The sequence below is a fragment of the Molothrus ater genome, chromosome 1, assembly GCF_012460135.2.
Source record: "Molothrus ater isolate BHLD 08-10-18 breed brown headed cowbird chromosome 1, BPBGC_Mater_1.1, whole genome shotgun sequence".
NCBI classification, from domain to species: Eukaryota; Metazoa; Chordata; class Aves; order Passeriformes; family Icteridae; genus Molothrus; species Molothrus ater.
Genome location: NC_050478.2, coordinates 110294146 through 110317547, shown reverse-complemented (window position 1 = coordinate 110317547; position 23402 = coordinate 110294146). Strand labels below are relative to the sequence as shown.

Below are 23402 nucleotides of genomic sequence, written 5' to 3'. Positions count from 1 at the left end.
TTGAGGAATATAACTTGGACCGGTTGCCTTTCATGCACCATGGACATTTAATTTCTTCTGCTGTGGGAATGGGAAATGAGGGAAGTGCACGCTGGGATGGTTGCTGTTGTGAAGGATGTTCTGGATGGGGTTGCAGTCAGAGGCAAAGCACTAAAATACACCCAGCATAAACTACCTGAAGTAAGATAATCCCCTTCATCCACAAACTATTCTACTTAAACAACTTAGTATACAACACCTAGTTTCATTTTACTAGTATAAGATGATTAATACTCAAATTACATCAGAATTAATTCAAACTGTGCCTTACATCATTGTAACTGAAAAATCCTTTACAAAGGGCTGATTTCTCTCTCCCATTGTATGTGTACATACAATGGATGTGCACAAGGAGGATCTCCTGCCTAAGGCACTGAACATAAAATAAATAAACAAATGACAAATATTATTTTATCTCTTTATTTTTTTTCCAGAATATTTTAATATTGAAGCCCAAGTTGTTATTTTCAAGGGACAGGGAAGGGGGAAAGGAAAGGGAGAAAAGTTATGAAGACAAATTATTTTATTTAATTTATGGTTTTGTGAATGGTCATTTCTGTAGGCAACAAAAGGTTGTTTTCTTAAAAAAAATAATAAAACAAACAGCACCATTAAAGAAAGCATGATCCCTGAATTCTAAACAAAACACTGTCTTGAAACACAAAAAATTGCTAAAATGCTTGTTTCACCCAGTCACATCTGGTGGGGTAACAAAGCAAAGCATAACAGCATTAAACTGTAGCAATCGTGCTGAAACCAACTACACCCCCTTCTGAAAATTCAGAGAACCACTTTCCGAGCTTGTCCTGTGGGGATAACATTTTCTTTGGTAGAGGACTGAAGGAGGGTATTTACTTCACTGAATGCAGATAGAAAAAGTATCTATGCACATTAGGGATCTCCCCAATAAATCTGTATTTCTCATGCATGTTAGGTACGAGTGGATTTCACATTGCTGTTATACTGCAGGAGTAATACTGCCCTATAAAGGCATAGAATGGCTAATGTTGAACAGATGTAAACATTCAGAATACTGACAAAAAAAAAAAAATTACATACACACAAAAAACCCTGTACTGAAAATGTGAACCGAGTTAAGTTTCCATAAAGCAGAAAAAATATTTTACAGCAGTACAAGAGAATTATGGCAACAAAGTAAAGCACTTTTCTTGTAACATTCATGAACAGTACAAATACAACAAAGTTATTCTACGGACTAAATTATTCTTTAACTATCAAATATAGTACAAAGCGAAATATTATGTGCTATAAAAGAAGCAGCTCCTTAAATTAGACTAAAAAATGCTTTTTTTTTTCTTTTCGTTGGTTTTACAGTGACAAAGCATGATGACCGAAGACAACAGGATTTCATAGATTCAGAAACATTTAGCCACACAGGTCCATGATAAAGCCACTGAATATTTTGCTGCTTCCCCCCCAGTGCTCCGCAGAGCCATGGAAGATGAGCTGCTGCGCTGCTGCCAGGAGACTGCAGAAGTCATTCAGTGTTCAGAGCAGGGCCCTTCATGTGCGTCAGCTAAAATGATCCCTTTTGGTGACACTTCTCAGCTCATCTCGAGTGTTTATCCTGGTACTTCACCACACCTTGGGGAAACTGCTAAACCAGAGGCTACAATAACGATTCTGAAATTGTGCGTGTGTTCACAAGGGGAAGGGGGTGCAGCATAAGGTAATTTTACTTCAGAAATTGCATTATAAAGCACCATATGCACCAGCTTAAAAACTGTGCAAGGAATTGCAGGGCCCTGAAAAACCGTCTGCACCTTCTGTAGCTTACCCTGACAACATGCACCACCCTCGAGAAGAAAGCCTATAGTACAGAGAATATACCTTTCGCTTTATGGCTCAACCTTTATTTTTGTCTTTTAAATGCTATTTCGTGTACTAGATCTCAGCAGATAAATAAAATGCAAACAGGGAGCGTCCAGTTCACCATTTCTTAATTATTTTTAACATTATTTCAAAGGGAGTTTCTGCTTGGAAAAATTATTTCGGAACAGAAACACACAAACACACTCACTGCAAATGCCCTAACGTTATCTGCATATCTCACAGGTATGCAATTAAAACAACAAAGAGGGAGGAAAGAAAAAAGCGTTTCTCCCTCTCATCCAAAAGTGCTGCTCCAGGGGTAGGAGTAGGGGGACAAATTTTGAGATTTAAAAACAAAAAAAAGGTAAATTATACATGCTGGACATTGGGACACATACGTACGTACACACAAACACAGAGCAGTGTGTTCTTAAGTAATTCTTCCACCACTTTTCAGTGCATAAACTATTAACAACCCACGGTGCAAACGGCATGGTCATCAGAAAACACAATGACATTGAGCCTGAAACCTGAACAATCAAACAACAACAAAAAAAAGGAGTAATTCAAAATTAATGTCTAAATGTGACTGTCTTCTTACCAAAGGCCTAGGGTCACTCTTCCCTAGGCATTTGTGTGATACCAAAATCCACGTAAGGTTTTCAATCAGGCTCTCGCATCACCGTGGTTGCTTTTGAGTATTTTCATACCCTAAACCTATTCTGTAACAACATTTCACCACCATTGCTAACTAATTGCTTGAATTTATTCCTGGTGCATCTCCAATGACTCCAAAATGAAAGGAGTGGAACTGCACTATGGAAGAGTTTGGTCAGTTGTATAATGTAACATAGCACCATCCAGTCTAATGCCATTTAAAATACATTTTATCATGACCTCACACATGCAAGTTGCAATCCTGATACAAAAATGACAACATGACATGAATGAGTGACCTACCACATCAGTCACTCCCCTTACCCTTCGAACAAAGGAAAACTATACTGTGGCCAGAATTTATTTCTGTATTATGCCAGTCAATACAAGAACTATTTCAAGATGCAAGTACAAACAAATATTGACTTATGTGCTGTGGACAGGAAAACCTGAGCTAGAAATAAGGATTCCCAGCAGGCTTATATAAACATAGGTAAATAGAAGTCTAAGACTGGTTGCTCTCTTTTGTTTTTTAAATAGAAGATCCTAGCTCTACCAAGTATAAATACAATGCAATACAATTCCAATACAAAGGCTCCTCAACTATGAATCTGATATATATTAACTGACTACACTCATGCTTACTCATGAGTATTGCCCAGTTGCTGTTTCACCAGCAGCTGGCATAGCAGTGGATGCTAATTTTCACTTGGTTACTTTTAGGTTTTTGCTTAGCTGGCTTATTTTCCTACCAGAAGACCTGAAAGTGCTGAGAAGCCATTCCTTAGTTCACATCATATTAAGGAGCACTTTTGTATAGAAAAAAGAAAATATTATTGTATCAGCAACAAATTTGTTAGTTATTACAAATGGCCTTTGTACCACACAGTGTCAAAAATAATATTGATGTGTTGCTAATTACAATAAAAGAGAACATCAAGGTGCACCATAGAGCTTCCTATGACAGGAATGTATGTTGTAGATATTCCAGCTCACTTTTAAGACAACAAACGGCATTTATCATGTTCGTGAAAATGGTCCCGCAAGAAAATAAATATGGTTCCTTCCTTCAGCAGAACCTCACTAATATGCCCCTGAGCCAGGGAGACCAGTTACAGCTGATGAAAAGCACACAAACAAAGATCAGACAAAAAAAGTATGCTCTAAAATACAGCATACTTTTCATTTCCTAAATGTAGCTCTATCATTCACATTGGTATTTCAGAATGCAACACTTCACTGCACAAAGAAACCAAGCAGTCTTACATCTCACACATTCTTACTACATTGCTCTCTTAAAACTGTGCAAGGAAAATCAGTTTTCTTGGGCAGGCTGTAAGGTCTTTGGATTAGTGAGGTTCTACTGTGATGGTAAAAAAACCTGTTTCTCTTGATGCTGACATTTGGGCAGACCCAACCACATATTGGCAGGTGACTTGAACTCCACATGTTGTGTTCTTGGAAGTGGGAGTAAAGAAAAACCCAAGGTGTTTTCATCTCCCCAGCAACTACATGTGCTTTATCCCTTTATAATATTTTCCTTTTAGGTGAATAGGACTCCAAAATCACCATTTTTCTTTTCTGCTGTTATGGTGGCTAGCACATCTGGAATGCAGCTATAGTCCTGAATGTAAATACAGTACTGGATAACTACTGAAGGTTACTTTAAAGATGCAGTATCCCTTTTAAAAATACACTTCGCTTCCAAATTTCTAGAAGGGGTCTGACTTTCTTTGAGAGAAAAAAAGTCAGTGTTGTAAGTACTTCTAAGAACTACTTTAAATGGCAAAACTCTCAGATGTTATTTAAATAGAGTAACTCACATAAGAGGAAAAAAATGATAAGCTAACATTCAACCAATATGCAATTAAAATCTTTCCTTATTCATTCATCAGAAGAATACATCATTTTTAGGCCACAAAAAGACTACAACCTCGAGAACCAATGACCTATGTCTGACCTTATTTTTGTATATATTTGGGACTGACAAACCTAGTGGACAGATTAGAGAGACAAATACAAATAAAGACCATTTGAGTGAGCAACAGGAAGAGAAAAGAGATTTCTAATCTCCAGCAGAGAAGTTACCTTCTCCAGACTCGCCAATGTGTTTCCAGTGTTGGTCCTGCTAACTCACCACAAATCTTTCTTAAGGAATCAACAAAGAAGAGATGATGAGTAAGATTTGAGTTCCACAGTCCCTGGCAGGCACATAAGGAAACTTCTCTAACCATCTAAATTCCTTTTTAAAATTTCTTTTGTTAGGTGAAGTGACTACATTTTAGCCCTAGATAGTGAAAGTCAATTGAAGAAAACAATCTTGTCAGCAAAAAGACTGCAAACTGACTTAGAATCTACAATGGTCGGCACCCCACACCTTGCCACTACCCTACTCACACCAGCTGCTATTCAGTGTGTTATTCATTCTGCATAGTTACTCCACTTCTTACAGTGCTATTCTTCCACTGATCTTTAACCTGCAGCTCATATCAAATATCAAACAGTGGAGAAAAAATGTGCTGCACTTTGTGCAAATAAATAGAAGCTATGAATTACATGCATTAATGCATTTTCTTTCTTTTTAGCACAGCAAGAGAGCTCATAGGTGCCTCAGTAACAAGGCTATCTTTTTTTTAAACTACTTCTACAGGTCTCCTCTTCTTCCCAGAAAATGGCACTCAGGCAGAATAACTAATTTCTGAAAGCACCATGTTGGAGAAAAAAAGCAAAACAAAAAACCAAATAAACAACAACAACAAAAAGTTAAAAAAAATCAATCCACTAATTGCAAACCATTAGTGGCCTAAACTGTTCCAATTTCTCTGTTCCTTTGTCCTGCTCTCCCATGTTTATAAGGGATACTGCATCTTTGACTGAGCTCCTACCGCACCACCAGACAAGCTACACACAGTTTGGAAGGCCCTATGCAGTCATCATGACAGAAAGCTCCGCAGCCTTTGCACACGATCATGGCTTTCAGCCTGCAGGAGCATTTCAGTTCCAGCTCGTCAGCGTTGCTGCTGTCAGCAAATTTCTGAACCGGGATCTGCGCGTTCTGGCTAGACAGGCCTGTGGCAGTGTTTGAACCACTTCCTAAAATCCCAATCGATTTTTCAATTGCAGATGCCGCCCTTTTGAAACTTGTGCTACCAAAGTGTATTGTTGGATAATTTCCACAGAGCTGCTGCTGCTGCTGCTGCTGCTGTGGGTGCTGCGTCTGTATTTTCTGAGCAGCAAGTTGGGTAAAAGGCTTCTGTGGCTCAGAAAGTAAATAGGAAGAGAAGTCTGCATTTTTTAATGCAAACGCTTTTAACTGTTCTTTCACTTCGTTCTGATCATAGGAAGCTTGTTTCATGCCCAGTTCGCAGCTGCTGCTTAAACCTTCCTCAAAAGAAATAGGTTCAGATTTTATATTGCTACAGATGCTTGCTGGCTGAGGCCAACTAAGTCTTTTAGTGGTTTCCATAGTAACTGTCGGTTGTTTTTGATCAGAGGGGACTTCTGCATTTGGGTGAGGAGGGGGAGGAGGTGGCAGGGGCGGAGGGGGAGCAGGGGGATGCGTTAATGTTTTACTCTGCAGAGTTTGAGAGGCACTGGCAATGTCATCACCTTCCTTAATTTGAATATTAGGGGAAAACACACTTCCTAGCCTCAGCTGGTGAGCTGCTGTAGAAATATTCACGTCTCCCAAACCCTTCTGTTCCAGGTGTCTGCTAAAAGCAAATGAGTTGCAGCCAGGTGGGCCTTTTGAAGTAGTTTGCAACAAAGCTGCCGTAGGAATGGGGCCTCTCGCAGCCATGGACATTTGGTAAAAATGCTGTCTATGTGAGGTACTGGCTTCTGCGTGAAAGCTGCCATTTTTATCAATGTGAAATAAGCTCTGCTGGAAACTGCATGAAGGCAACGGTCTCTTCTGCTGCTTGATCTCTGGGCTGTGAGCGATCCGGCTCTGAATGGCGTGTTTGTTAAGCCACTCCTGCTTAAATGGCTGTCCATGCCCTAGCTGATTCATGCTGGAACTAATTACACAAGGAGCCACTTTAACATCTGTGTCCATTGACACCTTCCCAGGCTCACATTTAATTTGAGCATGTTCCCCTATAGTCCTGGCCATCCTCTTTTTCGGATGGTTTTCACGCTTTCTGATTTGTAGCGGGGCTATGCTGCCTGCTGTATATCCTTTACCATCTGGATTAGGAGAGTTGGAAGCATGTTCAACGATATTTCTCTCAGCCACTACTGTTTTACATACTGAGGTAGTTTGCAAAGGCAAGGGAAGCCTGTTAATTTCTAGTTTGGCTCCTGATCTGGGCTGCGGCAGCACTTTTTCTAAAGGCAGATTGCCTTGCAGTAACTGTGTCACTAAGGGGTTGTTGGCCTCCACTGACGACAAGCGACAGCTGGAGCCCCCGGCACTCGTAACTCTCTTTAGGGTTTCTGTTGTCAGGGACAGGGAGTCTTCCATGGAGTCCGCGATGGATGTCTTGGAGGTCTGCGGTGGCTGCACACTCGTGGCTATTTCTGCACTCTGGGCAGGCATTTCAGGTCCTGTAAAATCCTCGGTGTCCATCCTGAAGCACTTGTCAGTCTCATTAGTTTCCAGTTTAACAGGAACAGCAATGCTTGTCAAAAGACTCCTGGATTGCAGTTCTGAAATTTGTGTGTAACTGGAAGGTTCACTTTTGACATTTTTCAAGCAGTTTTGCTCTGTGTATTCCTTATGCTTACCAGAGGTAAGATGGCTGACCACCGGCTGGTCTGTATTCATTGCCTCCTCATCACGCCAACAAATTCTATTGTTGGTGTTGTACTGATTGGCACAGGCAGCATTGGCTTCATTTTTCAGTGCTGAAGGACCTCTTAGTTGCTCAGCAAAGCCTTGGCTGGTAGTAACCGCCTCAATTAATTTATCTTGAGGAGCAAGAGGCACTTCTCGAAGACTTGAACAACCTGCCTGCAAGTTTTTGCTGTCTTGTTTTGCTGTAATGGTGATAAAGCTGGAACTGTGCTCAAGGTTTTCATTAGCAACCACTTCAGGCCTGCTTATGACAGACACCTGAGGACAAGCTATACTTTGTAAGGCAGCTTCTGTCCTTACAGTTCTGCTCTGCAGGTCAATGCTGTTCTCTGTGTTTTCAATAGAAGAAGAAAGTGACAGACTGGAATTCTGGTTTGTAGTGTGGTCAACAATGACTTTACAAGGTATAGACCTATTCACGGCAGTTTGTGTAAAGCTCAGTGGATGAGATTTACCAGAGAGATCCATTCGGCTTCGTGCTCCAGAGCTTTTTTCTAAGAGATCAGCATTCAATTTAGTAGCGTTATCATAAGAGTTTATTGTCACCATGTTACCAGTAAACATTGCGATAGGTGGCCTTGCAACAGAATCTGCTGCTGCAAGGGCCTCACTGCAACTTAAAGCTGACCTGACAGTAGTGTGGATGGAGACAGTGCTCTGCTCGCTACACCTGGTTATGGCTATCTTATCAGAAGGAAATCTATTGGTAGCCCCCACTGGGGGAATCAGTACAGAACTACCAGAGAGATGGTTTGGCAAGTTACTTGCAATAGATGAAGCTGGCACAGTGGCATAATGACCGGAGACCACGGTATTCACATTACTACTGGGTACTGGCAACCTTTTGTCATCGATGGTGTTTGATAAGACTGTGTTGTCTATGGAGACCGGTGCATTACTGTTATCAATACATTTTGGTCCAACAGTTATGCATGGAGTATCAGCCCCTTGGATGGTTTTCAGCATATTCATATTACAGGCTGAAATTGCTGTGTTTGCGCTGTCAACAGACATTAACACAGAGGATTTATCAACAGAACTTGCAAAAGAAAGTTCTTTAATTGCTCCAGACATAGCAGTGCTGCAAACACACACAGAGACTGAACTTTTATTATAAAGCACTGGCACACTGTTACTTTCAGTAGAGGTAGATGAAATAATTTTCTCACACAATTGTGGCACAGGTATATTTTCATCAGAACTGTGCACAGGTATCTCAGCAGCAGTTTCTGGTAACGTAGCTGTGTTAAGGGACTGCTGCAACAAAGTGGTGGTCTCACGGTGATGAGAAGACTTGTTGCTAGGGGACCTGCAGTTAGGATTAACTATAATGACACCAGTAGAACCTTCAATCTTCGTGTCAGTAGTCGTTGGTATCTCCAGAGATGAGGTACTACTTTCCTTTGAGCTGAACTGTGACTTTGATTCTTTATTAGTCTGGAGTAAATGAGCTCTGGCTTGATGCTTTGCAAATAGCTTGGCCTTTGTTTGCTCCTTGATGTGTGCCAGCGTTCTTGTCTTCCCACCTTCGCATGGGGTCCCCATTGCACCAGAGACTATGCTGGCAGCTGCTGCCACGGCCGCTGCAGCCGCAGCTTCTCTTTGGGCTCTTGCTTGCTGAGCTCTTGCTTTGATATCTGCCAGAGTTCTAGCCCCAGTGTTTCTCCCACTGCTGACTGATGTACTTGGGGAAACTCGAGGTTCTGGTTTAGAAACAGGCTGGCTCTTGATGATAAAAGGTGGTCCAATTTTTGAAAGCTGGATCTAAAGGAAGAAAAAGAAAAAAACCCAGTAAATTTTAATGAGATCATCAACTCACTTAAATAACCAGCTGTCTCTTTAAGGGTCAGAGGAAGGTAATGAAAGGAATTACTGTTCAATGCAGGTGGACAAAAACCTGCTAAAACTTAATGATATTTATGTTTCAATATTTTATCATCCTCCAGCGTGAATAACTGACACCTGCATTAGCCTACTCACACTGATCCTTTTGACAGGAAGAAAGATTGAGCTGGATGACAACATGATGCTTATCAGATACAATTTGTCAGACCTGTTTTATATTCAGTGCATCTACCTGAGATGATCAGCAAACCTTGTGCAGTGATACTGGACAAGAACTTGCAAGCAACCCCTTCCTGCAAACATGTGAAAAAGTAACAATCATGTAGTGCTCTTCTCCTTGGTCACCAGTGATTAAGCCTGTGTTTTGCTCATAAACCAGGCAACAAATCTTGCCATTAGACAGGATGTAGTGGTATCTCCACTGAGCCTGTTTTCCAGCTTCCACGATGGAGGATTTAAGAGGTGTAAAAAAAGTAAATCACTAAAGGATATGCCTTTTCTTTCCTCACTTGCATTTTTAAGAGACTCACTTTAAGTACATCCCTGGATAACTCTTACATTACTGCACTTCAAAAATTAAATCCTCAAGATTATAAATAGTAAACTCACAAATATTAAAAATTTAAATACCTAGCACTTTAAGCAAAACAATAACCTGTAAAATCACTGGAATTATTAGGATGTTTCCAATTAGGCATATAGTTTTTCAGGATTAAGAATCCTGGAACCACTTTGTAACTCATACACTCTCTCAGGATACCCCAAGGTTGGAAAAAAAATTCAATTTCTTAAAATGGACATATGTCTACTGGCTGTCTCTAGCAATAGGACTTAGTGGTTAATGCTATGACTTATCTTCTGAAAGGAATTGAGTAGAAAACTAGGTAGTATTTGTATAAAAAGTAGTCATAAGATATGATGGGAAGTGACAGCCATACAACAGAATGACTTACAGAACTGGGTTCTTTTTTCCTCCTTTAATTACAAATGATAGGGGTTTGTTGGTGAGATGATACAAGAGCCAAATTTTTTTACACAAAAAGCATACTGGAATTGACTGCTCACAATTCTTCAAAACATTCTGCTGTCAGTTTCAGCAGCAACTCTCTTCAGTTTCCACTTTGCATTACCAGAACTCCTAGAGCTCTAAGTAGTTGGTTATTTTTTTTTATTATAGTAATGACCTTTCTTTATTCCCTAGTGATCTATTTTCTTTATGCTTAGAGAGTTATTAGAATTTATTAGGCTAGATAGAACCTTCCAAATATGAAAGAATATCACTAAACTCAGAATGGGGCTAACTTCCAATTGCATCACTGCTCTTAAAAATAAATTATCTGAAATATGCTTCTGCACTAGTGATTAAAGCCTATTAGTCTATTTGCCCTCCTGACCATATTAACAATGTTCAGTGACTGCAGAAGTTAAAAATAAATGCAGAAAAGGGCATTTTTGAATAATCAGGAACTAGTATTGCAAAGTCAATGGCTTAAATACAGTAAATTGGATCTTAAACTTGGCTGATGTCATCAAGTATGAAATTAAAAGGCTCAAAACACTAAGCCTATATATAACTGAATCTACAGAACTCTCTGTTATGAAAAAAACCCTTTTCAACTGAAATATACTTTCTTACATAGCAGAATAATACACATACAAGTGCTTGCTTAGGTGGTGTTATTTTTTTACCCTTTGCTTTGGCAATAACAAAGATATATATATATATATATATATATATATATATATATATATATATATATATATATATATATATATCAGATACTTCCCCCGATAGGTCTGTTTCCAGCTGTTTCCAGTTAATTCTACAGGGATATCTTATATTTCAGCCTACCCCAAGTCTTGGGCTTGCAAAAGGATCTTCAACTACTCTGGCTCTTGGTTCTCTTGCTGGATTAAGGTGTTGGTTGTTTTTTAAGTACTGGTTATGATAACATTTATTAGTCATGCTTGCTGGAAAAGACATCCACAGAAGAACAAGCACAAAATACAGATGGGAACAAGCACAAAATTAGAAAAACAAGTGCTGCATGTGAGTGGTGGGGAAGATCTTGAATTGGATTAAACCAATGGATCCTGGAGAGCTCTGCCACAAACAAAATCAATCTTTTAGCAAAGACCCCTACTGAACAAGTGTAGATATATCTGTATCAGAAGTAATTTGGCATGGTGGAAATGTAATAGTAAAGCAAAACCACCAGTACTAACAACCCTTATACATCCCCAAAAAATATACCATGTACTGTGCTCGTATGCAGTTCACAGAGGAACATAATAAACATTTTGTTTCCAGGCCACCCTGTTCATTCATTACTTTACCTTAAGGGGTGGAACTCGGGGTTCCTCTCTGGGCGGCTGTTCTTTATCAGATGGACTTGTTGAAGAAGCACTACGATTAGGCAGGTCATCATCTATTCTAGCTCTCTTCTCTTTACAGATTCCAAAACCGTGCTGTTCTGCTGTTTTCCTCTTTGGGATCTCTGGGTCTCTACTTTCATTTCTTGCTTCTGGTGATTTTGTGGATTCTAAAGACTTGGAAGAATGTGAACTCTCTAGACGACTTTGGGTGCTGCCTGTTAGCTTGTGAGATTTACTTCTGCACACTTCAGAGAATGCAGCTTTCTCTAGAGATGAGGTATATAGTTTATCGTGTGCCTTTGATGGAAGCAATTCGATATTTTTGCCAAGTGATCCTTCTGATAAGACAGACACCTCTGAGGGCAAGAGTGTAACTTTCTTGTCACCTCTTTGCTGAACACTGTGATTTTTATTTTTGATCACCTCTGGAGGAGTGTGTTCTGGGATAGATGCAATGTAGGATTTCTCAATTTCAGAATGTGTCTTACATGGCTGATGACTGAGGTTTTTGCTTTGGGACTCTTCCAATACTGAAGTATCAGGTATAATTGTTAGTGGACCAACTTTCATATTTTCAGGGGCACTCTGAAGTTGTTTTGGCTGAACAAGATTCTCTTCTTGAACCACCTTAGGAATGACAGAGCTTTCTTCTTTCAGAGTGGGAAGGGAGTCCTCCAACAAAGGTGATTTCCTTTGTTGCAGAGTAAGTCTTTCACTGCTTGGGGAATTAGAAACTGGAGATATCTCTGATGGAAGAGGCAAACTACTTGTCACAAATGTTTCAGAAGTTAGAAGAACAGATGATACTGAAGATGTTTCTGATGTTAAAGGCAAATCAGACATTGGAGATGTTTCTGATGTTAAAGGTAAATTAGAAGCTGGTGATGCCTCTGATGTTAAAGGTAAATTTGACATCAAAGATGCTTCTGAGGTTACAGGTGAGGTGGACATCGGAGAGATTTCCGACATTAAGGGTGTGTTCAAGTTTTCATCACTGGCCTTCTGCTGAATATCACCTTCAATATTTTCAGAACTGGACACTTCAGATGAGCAAGCTGTTTCAAGAGATGCTGGAGTACAGGGCTCCTCTGAAGTCGACTGAGTGTCTCCTCCAGGAGAGGCAATACAAACTTCTGGACTTCCAGAGGAAAAGGAAGTTTCAGAAATACAAGCATTCTCAGACAACTGCTCCTCAGGGTCACTATGAAGCTCCATATCCACTGCAATGCCTCCACCAGTGAACAAGGAGCCTTCCAGAGCAGCACTTTGCATTTCTGGCACAATTAGGTCTTTTGCAGACTCAGAATCCTTCTCAGCTGTACCGCTGACAGAGTTTGTGGATGAAGCTGATCGTGCTGGTGATATGCAATCCTCCAGCTGATCTATCACAACTGACATCTCCTCCTGAGGGCATTCTGACTTCAACTCTACTTTAATTTCAATGCGAGATCCAGTATCAGTTACATCATTCATCATGACACAGGACTCAGTGCTGTCTGCAAGCTGTACTGCCTCTGTTTCCTCATTTGTGCCAGCTGGACTTACAGACTCCTCAGAAAACTCATGTTCTGGCTTATGATTCTCCTCCTGGCATTCACAAATGCTTGTCTCGACCTCTTCAGCAATTTCTTCCTGAATTACTGATTCTTCAGGTATCAGTATATCCTCAGAATCTGCTGTTAGATCCTTGACAGGAACCTGCTCCATACTACAACGAGATGGACTATAATCTCTCTCTGGTAAAGCTTGAACTTTAGCACCTTTCTCCTCTTGATCCTCAAAGGTTGCTTGCTTAGAAGGACCAGGTGTGCCAGAAGATCTGCACAAAGAATTGCTTTCATCTTCATCATTGTTCTGCACTGCAGTGAGCTTCTTTGATTCTCCTCTTGACATTCCCAACCTAAAGAAAAACAGAAATTAAAATAGATATTTCCATCACATTAAGGATAAGGGAATAGGCTAACCTTTTTCACCTACATTTTTTATTTCCAAAAAATACATATTTTCAAGTTTACAATAGTGGCTTGCTTAAGTGGTGGCTAACTAATTTATATACAGTTTTATGTATTTTGGAAACCTAACTACTGAGACTTCCTTACAAGTGTTAAAAGCCATTAATATTTTTAATATAAGTAACCTCTCTGTCTACATTCCTGGTTTGTCGTTTTGTTTTTTTTTTTTTTAAATATCAGCACAATATTGCAACACTGGTTGAGCATCCATTGCAGAAGAAACGCACAACTGCATCATCTCATAGTGGGAGCAGTTGTAAAGGAAATCCCTTTTTCCCTCTTCTGCCTGCTTTTAGGGTTAACATAGCTGACAATATGAAAGAAGTTCAACATTCTTAAGGAGCTAAAAGATACATATTTACAACCTATGCATTCATTCTTAGGGATGAAGTGCAAAGGAACCATGTATACTATGCATGCTTCTGAAGATTTTCTCATCTTTGATCCTGAAAATTCTAGTTTAAATAAAGTTTTATTACATCAGCAGAACTAAAACATCAAAAACCCCCCAAAACAAAACTAAAGCCAAGAGATGAAAAAAAAAGGTTGTTTTGAAAAATGTATGTGCTCTAACATCCTCATTTCCTTCTAAGGCCAGTGGGAGTACAGACGCTCAGCACCTTTAGGAAGATTTTCCAAGCAGACTTTATGTCTCAGCAATTCCATAATAGTAGAAAATGCACAAAAGCTTGGTGGGAGGCCTTAAAAGAAATTTCATGGTCTTAAGGATCTTCTAATCTGCTAAACAGATCTCTGTTATCATTTAATCAGAAAATAAAGAATAAAATGGAAACAAGCAAGCATAAAAGATATTCAGTAGCTATGGAAGCAAAATTGCTTATCAGTGGGTAGCCAGAGGATACAGAGCTAGAAAGCCCTATTCAGATGAAAGTACAGAACACACAAAAAACCAAAATCTGTGGTTGTGCATTTTAAAAACACTGAACACATGTATTATAGTGAGAGCTGTAAACCCAAGAAAAAAACCCCAAACCAACCCAGCCTGGAACTGGCATCCCAAAAAGCACTCTTAATTATTAGTATTGCCTACTACTAGACACTAATAATGAACAAAGTCTCCCTTTGCCATCAATATGCTGAGGAAGGATCCTCTAGAGAGCAATTCAGAGCAGCAAATTCACAATTCCCACACTGAATGCACTTCAGAAGATGTGCCTTTGTTCTGTATAGACTATAAGTTCCCCATGTGGTCTAAGTTCAGGTTGTAAGTTTAGGTGAGTAAAGTTTAGTTTACCAGGGTTTTGGTGAGTAACTTCCTCTAAAATTCCTTGTGTTAAAGAACCAAAATTATCTCAGGAAAATGGGAAGGGGAAAAAAATCCACTCCATTACTGAAAACTGAATCAATGGTCTATTTTCTCTAGCTGGTTTACATCACGAAAAGATACTGCTTGATGGTTATCTTCATGGATTGAAAATCAGCAAAGGAATTAAGGACAGAATAAAGGTGAATGAAACTGTCACAAGGACACTACACAAATACACACATTCTTGTAACATATTGAAGATAAAGAACTGTAAGTGAAATAAGATAAAGCAGATTAAGGCCAGCAGAACATGTACTGAATTTGAATCATTTTTTTCAATATTGGAAATACTACCATGTTGAAGAAGAAACTGAAGAAAAAGGCTTTCTAAAGAAGAAGGCTCAAGATCAGCATGTTTAAGGCAATCTCAGATTGCAAAATAAACAGCTGATCTGTCTTCTCCCTTAGAGAAAAAGACACCCAAAGTTTGCAAAACAGCACAAAAATATGAGTGCAGCAGCAAGCAGATTTCAATGAAAGTGCTAAGGACAGGATTCAACTGGTAAAGTAAGGGCACTCAGTCATCCAGTAAAAAAAAATCAAAAAGCTACTCAAAGATATATGAATGCTGATATTCTAGTGCTGTGATAAATAGTACTGGCCGGGGGGGTGGGGGGGAAGAACCAAAGTAAGAAAAGGATTAAATCAGCAATAAAATTTGGAGGAGGTTTACCCAAAATTAAAGCTTTGATCTAGCTGATAGTACTATCCTGACATGTAACTCTCAAAAGTGAGAAAAGAGATAATATATTGACATAATAGAGTATAACCCTTGCAATCTTGGGGCAACAAGCCAGAAGAATGTGGATTTCTATCAACATGCATCAGCTGATCCTAGATAAGTGACTGCAGAATAATGCTTTGTATTTTGAAAAAAGTCAGAGAGAGGAAAAATGAACAAATATGAGGAAGTGGAAAAAGAACAAAAATGGATGGAAGTAAACTGCAACTGACAGTGCCACGATAAACAGCCTGGGTACAGAAAAGAGCAAACACAAGATGCAATGCTGAGAGCTAACAGGGAAAAAGCACCCTAAAGTCTTTGATTGCTATCAACTGTGGAGTGCATAAAAATGCTTACAGAGATTCTGCATCTATTAATAGTCCTTCCCTAAGTAGAAGGTGAAACTTGAATTTACTTATGGGATATTAAAAGATCAAATTCACTGAAGTCAGAGCAAAAATGCTACTCTGCAAAGTGAGCAAGTTAGCCTGCAAGACAGATTCATTTTGCAGACAGTGCATGTAAGAAACAGCTTGGAGAAGCTTACAAATTCTGCTAGTTCAGTCAAACCAACATGGCTGAAAAGAGACACAGCCCAATCATACTGAAAGCTAGTTTAAAAACCAAAGTGAAAGAAGGCAAGAGAATCACGGAGCCGCAGCATATCCTGAGTGGAAAAGGATCCACAAGATCACTGAGTCCAGCTCTTGCCTCAGCACAGGACTGCCCCATGAACCAACACAAGGTGGAAGCTACAGCAAAAGCTACCATTCAGTGAGTAAACAATGAGGAAAAGTATTTAAGTCAGCAAAGTACATCTGCCTACATAACAGCCAAGCAGAAGAATGCAAGTGAAACAGTGCAAGCAGGGGATAGGGCAGGGAGGACCAGATTCAATACTTCAGTCAAAATGGAAATGATGTGGAATATGACATTTTGCATAACAATGTTGATGTCAGAAACCTATGAAACCAAATGACATGTATCATCACAGACTGAGCAATTATCTGCCAAGCACCAGGATATCCAGCATTCAGCCAGCACAGCAGGACTGCTGGCTCTGCAGAATTATGAGCATCATTCTCTGCGCATGTGACAGCAATTTTTGACTGAAGAACTCCTGCATTGCTGTTAATAAACTTCTACTTCTTGTGGAAGCCCTATACCAGGATCTTACACAGCCCTTTCCTCCATGAAAGGTTAGTCACCAACTCTTCTATTGACACGCATAATGAAAAGCCATTATGTTCTTTATCTGAAAACCTAACTAGTATTTTTTGATACTAAAAGGATCAATATCTGGACTAAACTGAAGTCTCAAAGTTGTTTACTAAGAAATTAAGCACTTTACAATAAGACAGTCTGACATATTAAGAGCCTAGAATTTCCATTATATGTAAAGATAAGGTGCTGTAGAAAAAACACTGGGGGGAAAGCATCTAGCAATGGTGCACAAAATAAAATACTAAAATGGATCTGTCCATTTCTTGCCTCATTTTCACTACATTTCCCAGTGGTCCAAGACACCTGATTGTGAGAAGTAGTACTGTTACTGCAGGAACATTTTAGTCAATCTTTAAGATAATCAGTTATATGAAGGGTTCCCTGTCCTCTGGATTTCTTAAGTGAAAAACATCTGACAGCAAAACTAAGACAATTTATGTAATGATGGTTCCCATTTAACATTTTTTCTGCTATGTAAAACACATACATTTGATTGAGTAGACAGTGAGATAGATTGAGAACTGACTGAATGGCAGATCCCAGCAGGTTGTAATCAGTGGCACAGGGCAGTATTTGGAGGCCCATCACTAGTGGTGTCTCCCAAGGTTCAATTCTGGGCCTGATACTGTTTAACTTACTCATCAATGACTTGGATGAAGGGGTAGATGCCTCCTCAGCAAGTTCACTGACAGCACAAAGCTGGGACGAGTGGCCAATACACTAGAGCCTGTGCAGCCCTTGAGAAGGGCCCTGACAGGTGGGAGAGATGGGCAGGGTCCTGCATCTGGGGAGGAATAACTCTGGCACCAGCACAGGCTGGGGGCTGACCTACGGGGAAGCAGCTCTGCAGAGAAGGACATGGGGTCCTGGTGGACAATGAGTGGCCATGGGTATTCTGGAAGCATTACAAAGAGCATTCCAGCAGGTTGGGGAGGTGCTTCTGCCTCTCTGCTGTGCCCTGGTGAGGCCACAGGTGGGGTGCTGTATCCAGCTCTGGCTCCTTGGCACAAGAGAGACATGGAGCTTCTAGAGATGGTCCAGGGGAGGGCAACAAAGATGATTAGGGGCTGGAGCATCTCAGGACAGGCTGAGGGAGCTGGGCCTGTTCAGCCTAGAGAAGAGGCAACTGAAAAGAGACCTCATCAATTTCTGTAAGTGCCTAAAGGGAGAATGTCAAGAGGATGGGGCCAGGCTCTACTTGGTGGCACCAGGCAACAGGACAAGAAGCAATGGGCAGAAACTGAGGCACAGGAAATTCCACCTGAATGTGAGGAAGAACTTCACTATGCAGTGACTGAGCACTGGAATGGATTTCCCAGAGAGTGTGGATTCTTCCTCACTGGAAAGCAGCCTGAATAAAGTCCTCTGCCATGTGCTCTAGGATGACCCTGTTTGAGCAGGAATCTTGGACCAGATGAGTGACTGTGGTCTCTTCCAACCTTACCTCTCTGTGGTTCTGCAATATAATTAAAAATACTTTAAAATAAAAAGAAAAAATCAGTAATTGCTAAATAGCTAGTTTATACTTTATAATAAATTCTTAGTATTTTTGAAAACAGAGATATAATTCTAAGTATTGATGAATTGGCTTTTAAAATAATTTCTAAAAGGAAAATTCTTGGATTTTAAGAAGATATGAATCTCCTTAAATTTTTTTAAACAAATGAAGATAAACACTGAATCCTCAGCTGCTGAAGAATGCCATTGCTGTATCATCATCATCATCAATGAAATTGTGCTGACTCACTCCAGTTGTGCACCTGGAGTGATACTATATTTAATTTTAGTCAGTTAAAAGTGTTTATTTATTCTTTCCATCTCACTTCTAAAATTAAAGTAGTCATTGTCACTTTCATTTGTCTCTAGCTAACATTTTTTCTATGTTATATATTCTTCTCAGGCCAATGGGACATCTCATTAAAAAAATCAAAAAGTATTTGATTTCAGTAACTTTGCAATAGCTTAGAAAATATAAAACAAATTAAAGCATATTACAGAAATATTGCTACTGGTCTTCTCATCTGTATTTATAGTTTGCAGGAGGGAGGAATTGCCCTAATGCTATCTTTTAAAAGATAATTAAAAATATTCCCATGCTTGTGTCTTAAGCTCTCTTTGGAATGAATTATTATGGATGACTTATGACTCTTTAAAAATGCAATTGTAATGCAAGTGCAGACACACGACTATAATTCTACCCACAACTTCTTATATTGGAGAATGACTGCTCTTGATAACTGCTTTATTAAGTTTTACAGCATATGACCGTGCTATGTGAAGCATAGAATTATATTTTCATTTCCTCCTAAAAGAAAATATAAAAAAATCCTTTTATTTGCTTCAGTACTTACTTTTCACCATAAAACCTTTCAAAGAATTTTTCTTTCCAAGGTTCTGTTTTCTTTTCCTTTTCAATCTCTTGTCTGATGCGCAACTGCATTTCTGGTGTAAATTCTCCTAAAAAACAAATACTAACATATTGAATAAAAGTTGTCAAGGATTAATTTAATACGGATAATTATAAATTGCAAATACAATTATGACATACAGTGATTTCTGATACAATCATCCAGCAATGCCAAATGAAATTAATGAAAACCAAAAGGGTGATATAGAGATTTAATTCATCATATACCATCAGTATTTCAAGGGTATATTGGCAGGGTTTAGTTGCATGCATTCATGTTTCCAAGGCTGACAGTGATGAAAATACTTGGTTTTTTTTTTTTTAACTGTCAAAATAAGCTGCCACAGCAAGCTGCAAAAACGTACTCCAAATTCAAAATGGAATCAGCAATTTCTCTTTTGCTGAATTACTGGTCTATTACAGTTTCTATTCTAAAAGTATTTCTCAAATGTAGAAAAAAGAGACATTCTTCATAAAAACAATTAACCTTGGGCAGACCTGAGAGCAAGCAGAGAGTTACCTTCTGCCAGTCGCTGTTTCCACCCTTGCGCCGCGTACGCGAAGAACTCGTTATTTAGAGCGGAGCTACTGAGGCGCAAAACTCCATCGCTCCCCATCTAGAAAATAAGCCGTGGTAGCAGAAGACAGTGTCAGAAACAGCGCCAGCTAAGATCACATCAAAACACAGTTTCAATTAGGGGAAATGGGGGAAGTGTAGGCAGTGGGAAGAACACAAAATGACTACTACTAAAACAGCATTTTCATGCTAGTCGTTACTGTACATGGGACTGAACCAATCCAGCATCAATGTGCTCTCTTCAGTCATAAGTGTTACTGATGATAACTCAGTTTGCAACTGATTGATGTGCTTTAATCACAGCCCTGCCTTGAGACTGTGTCTAGAGGCATTGTACGCAATCAAAAATCAAGATCATTATTGTACTTGTGCATCTGCCTATAATACGGTACAAAACAAATTAATTAAATGCAATGAAGACAGTAACTTTGGTGTTTCTAAATAAACTAATACTCATGTTAGCTAATAAGCTGTATTGGCCAGAGTGGATGACAGGCATTTCTTAACAAAAGAAACTGATATAAACTCATCACTGAAACTGAAAACAGCTCTACTCATAATTTTATAGGCATCAAAAAGTAAAATCTGTAGAAGAACATTAGAATTATTTGTATTTTCTACATCTGTCAAATATGCAATGATAAGACAACATTAAAAGTCTTAATCACAGTATTTTCTACAATATTTTTTAAAAGCAATCCAACTATTGAGCTGTCTTTTACCACAAAACTTAGTGTATATTTTCAGGCTTGTGAGGATATTTCTGTTTCCAAAAGAATTCTAATAATTGAATAAAGTAATTATATGAAACAAGTTAGCAGTGGGTATCACCACTAGCATAATAAATAGACAGTAAAAAAAAAAAGTAGCAAATTAAGAAGAAGGGAAACAGCAGTAGAGGTAATGTTGCTAGAACAAGCACTCTCACTATTTTACATCCTGCCAGGTAAGTAAGAGATAAATGTTTGACAACGCTATTTGTAATCTAGCAGTGAAATCCAGAATGTTTTCCAGCATATTAGCAGATGATTTAGCTAAGTAATATCCCCTAGTTCTCAGTGCCTGTTTCAAACAAGACCCAGAAAGGCACAGGCATGCCAGAAACACTGAATGATATTTCGATGCAGTTACCTCATTGAGCTTTATATTTCACTGATAATAGAGGCCCTATTTCAAGAAGTCTTTGTTAATTTACTCATTGCCTAGCCGACATCCTGTCCCACAATTATCTCAGAGGAGTAAAGCAGAAAGATGTGAAGTAGTAGCCAGAGAAACAGCAATTAGCATGGACTCTGATAAACAGGCATTGCTAAAGGCATTTCATTATAGTAAGAAAGTAATATGTGTGTGGTAGAGTTCCTCACAGGATACGAACTTACAGAACTGCTGCCTATGCTTTCCTGCTACATGGCATTGTTTTGCCAACATGTCATAGAAGTTGGGTTTAAGTGGGTTGGATATGTAAGGTTTCTATACATCTCATGATGTGGGTTATGGAACACATGCATATTAATTACAGGTAGGCTATGACTAACGCTGAAACTAGAGGAAAACTGAAAGATACAGTGAAACATGCAGCAGAAGCAGCAAGATAATAAAACCAGTGAGGTGAGAAAGGTGATAAAGAGCATGTACTTATTGTATAAATCAAACTACTATGACACATTATCTTCTTCCTGCACGAATGAATTTTGCCAGAAGTACTTAAATTGCACAATTAATACATTAAAGAGGGATTTCTAAATACCAGTCCCTCTTGCACCTGAACAAACAAACCAGTATAGGGTCAAAACCAGCACTTACACAATTTTCTAGAAAGGTGAGATGCAATGTCACAAAGAAAAGAATCACAACTTACTAAACAAACATCTCTTTGTTCCTCTAAGAAAGGTGTTGAAGCTACCTTAAGTTTCAACATAAAAGGAGATGAAATGGAAACACTCACTTGCCAACATATGTTCTACTCCAATCTTCATTAAATTCAAGATTTTTTTTTCTAAGCCTGGCAGTGTTTTGCAAAAAATAGTCATACAGACATTAAATTTGAATAATTTTTGACCACTTTAAACTGCAGGATCAAAGGTATGGACCTCCTGAAACTCCATGGCTCATCTGATGACAAACAGTGTAGCCATATCACCAGCCACATGCAAAGATCTCATAGGAAAGTAATGATTTGTGGACAATAACTTTCTGTTAAATGAGCAAAATTATCCAACTTATTCTAAGGTCACACCTCTATTAGATTTCATGCAAAGCTGGAATGTACCACAATAGGTGGAAAGAGATTGCCACTTGTCAGCAGCAATCCACTATCAGATTGCATTAAACATAATTTGAAACTGCAGCCAAGTGTGATTGAGCTATTTCACCAGACTGCATAAATGAAAAGCATTATAAAGACTGCCAAGTTATATTACCATGTGAATACAAGAAGAACAGTATTAGCTTCATTGTAACCCTGTTGTTGTAAGGACAGGAGAAAAATCAAGCTTTGCAGGAAGAGTTACCCCACCTTTTATTTTTGTTGGCTAATATACTTCAGAAAAAAAATGCCAAGTTTCTGGGTGCAAATTTCTTAACAAAATTTCAAAAAGAAACTGTGAACCCCAAGCTAAATGCTAGGAAAGGGTCCAAACGAATTCACCTGATCTAGTTCACCTGAGAAAAAAGCACAGGCTGGAACCTCAGAACAGAAAGAGTTAGCAAGGTCATGAGTAAAGGTCATTAGTTCTTGTGGACCAGAAAAAAATGCCAAGTAGTAAGTATCTGTAAAAGAAAAAAAAGGGAAGGGGAAACAAACTCCCAAAAGAATAGCAAAAAGGGAGAATTATTTGATTACCTAAGAAGAAAAAATATTATAGGTCAACTAACAAAGGAATAACAGTCCATTTGTAAACTGTATAAAAAACCAGATGCACACTTCACTGCCCACTTTAGGAACGAACCGCAGAAGCTTAGAAATACTGGGGAACTATGTCCACAAGACTGAAAAGACGATGTTAAAGATGTTTAGGTTAAGAAATGTAAGAACAACAAACTAAACATGAAGTCACTGACTGACTGCATGGTAGTCATTGCCACTGACTAACTGGCAGGGGAGGGCCTTTCCAGAGACCTGTGTTCATGGGTCCACATAATTCATGGAAGAGTTATGTAGCTAGAACAACCAAAATCTAAACACAAGAACATCTAATGGTACAGAACGTGGAAACACACTTATTAATTGGAGGAGAAGCTTACAATGATCTATTTTAACGTGACATGAAAGAATAATTTCAGGCTTAAATATTGTAGAGGGATGTATGAAAGTAGACATCATCATTATCTAGACTTGGTACACATATGGATACTAATGTTAAAAATGGAAGAAATAGAGAGTTTTGCAGCCCCAGTGACTTCGTCCAACTTGCTTAGGAATTTGAGATCAAAGAAAACATTTGCTGGGAACGGAACAGGAAGGATTTATTCAACCAGAAAAAGCTCAAAGAGAAAAGGATGAGGACAAAAATGTTAAAGAAACTCATAATGGCTAAAGATATAAAGCAAATGAAACAGAATTTTTGAAAATGTTATAGAAAGA

General features: G+C 38.9%; 1 protein-coding gene across 4 annotated transcripts in view; it reads right to left on the bottom strand.

Moving 5' to 3' along the window:
• Positions 1 to 443: 443 nt before the first annotated feature.
• The window catches only part of ASXL3 (ASXL transcriptional regulator 3), a 126969-nt gene continuing 104010 nt past the window's right edge, over positions 444 to 23402 (bottom strand). For 3 of the 4 annotated variants that reach the window (XM_036404805.1, XM_036404815.1, XM_036404825.1), the window contains 4 exons: positions 19763 to 19859; positions 19187 to 19292; positions 11510 to 13448; positions 444 to 9091 (listed from right to left, as the gene is read on the bottom strand). In XM_036404805.1, coding sequence (XP_036260698.1) covers positions 5411 to 9091; positions 11510 to 13448; positions 19187 to 19292; positions 19763 to 19859 — 5823 coding nt within the window. In that variant the 3' untranslated portion in view covers positions 444 to 5410. Of the gene's footprint in view, positions 9092 to 11509; positions 13449 to 19186; positions 19307 to 19762; positions 19860 to 23402 lie in introns of those variants that run through there. The other variant, XM_054514846.1, reaches the window with a different exon arrangement.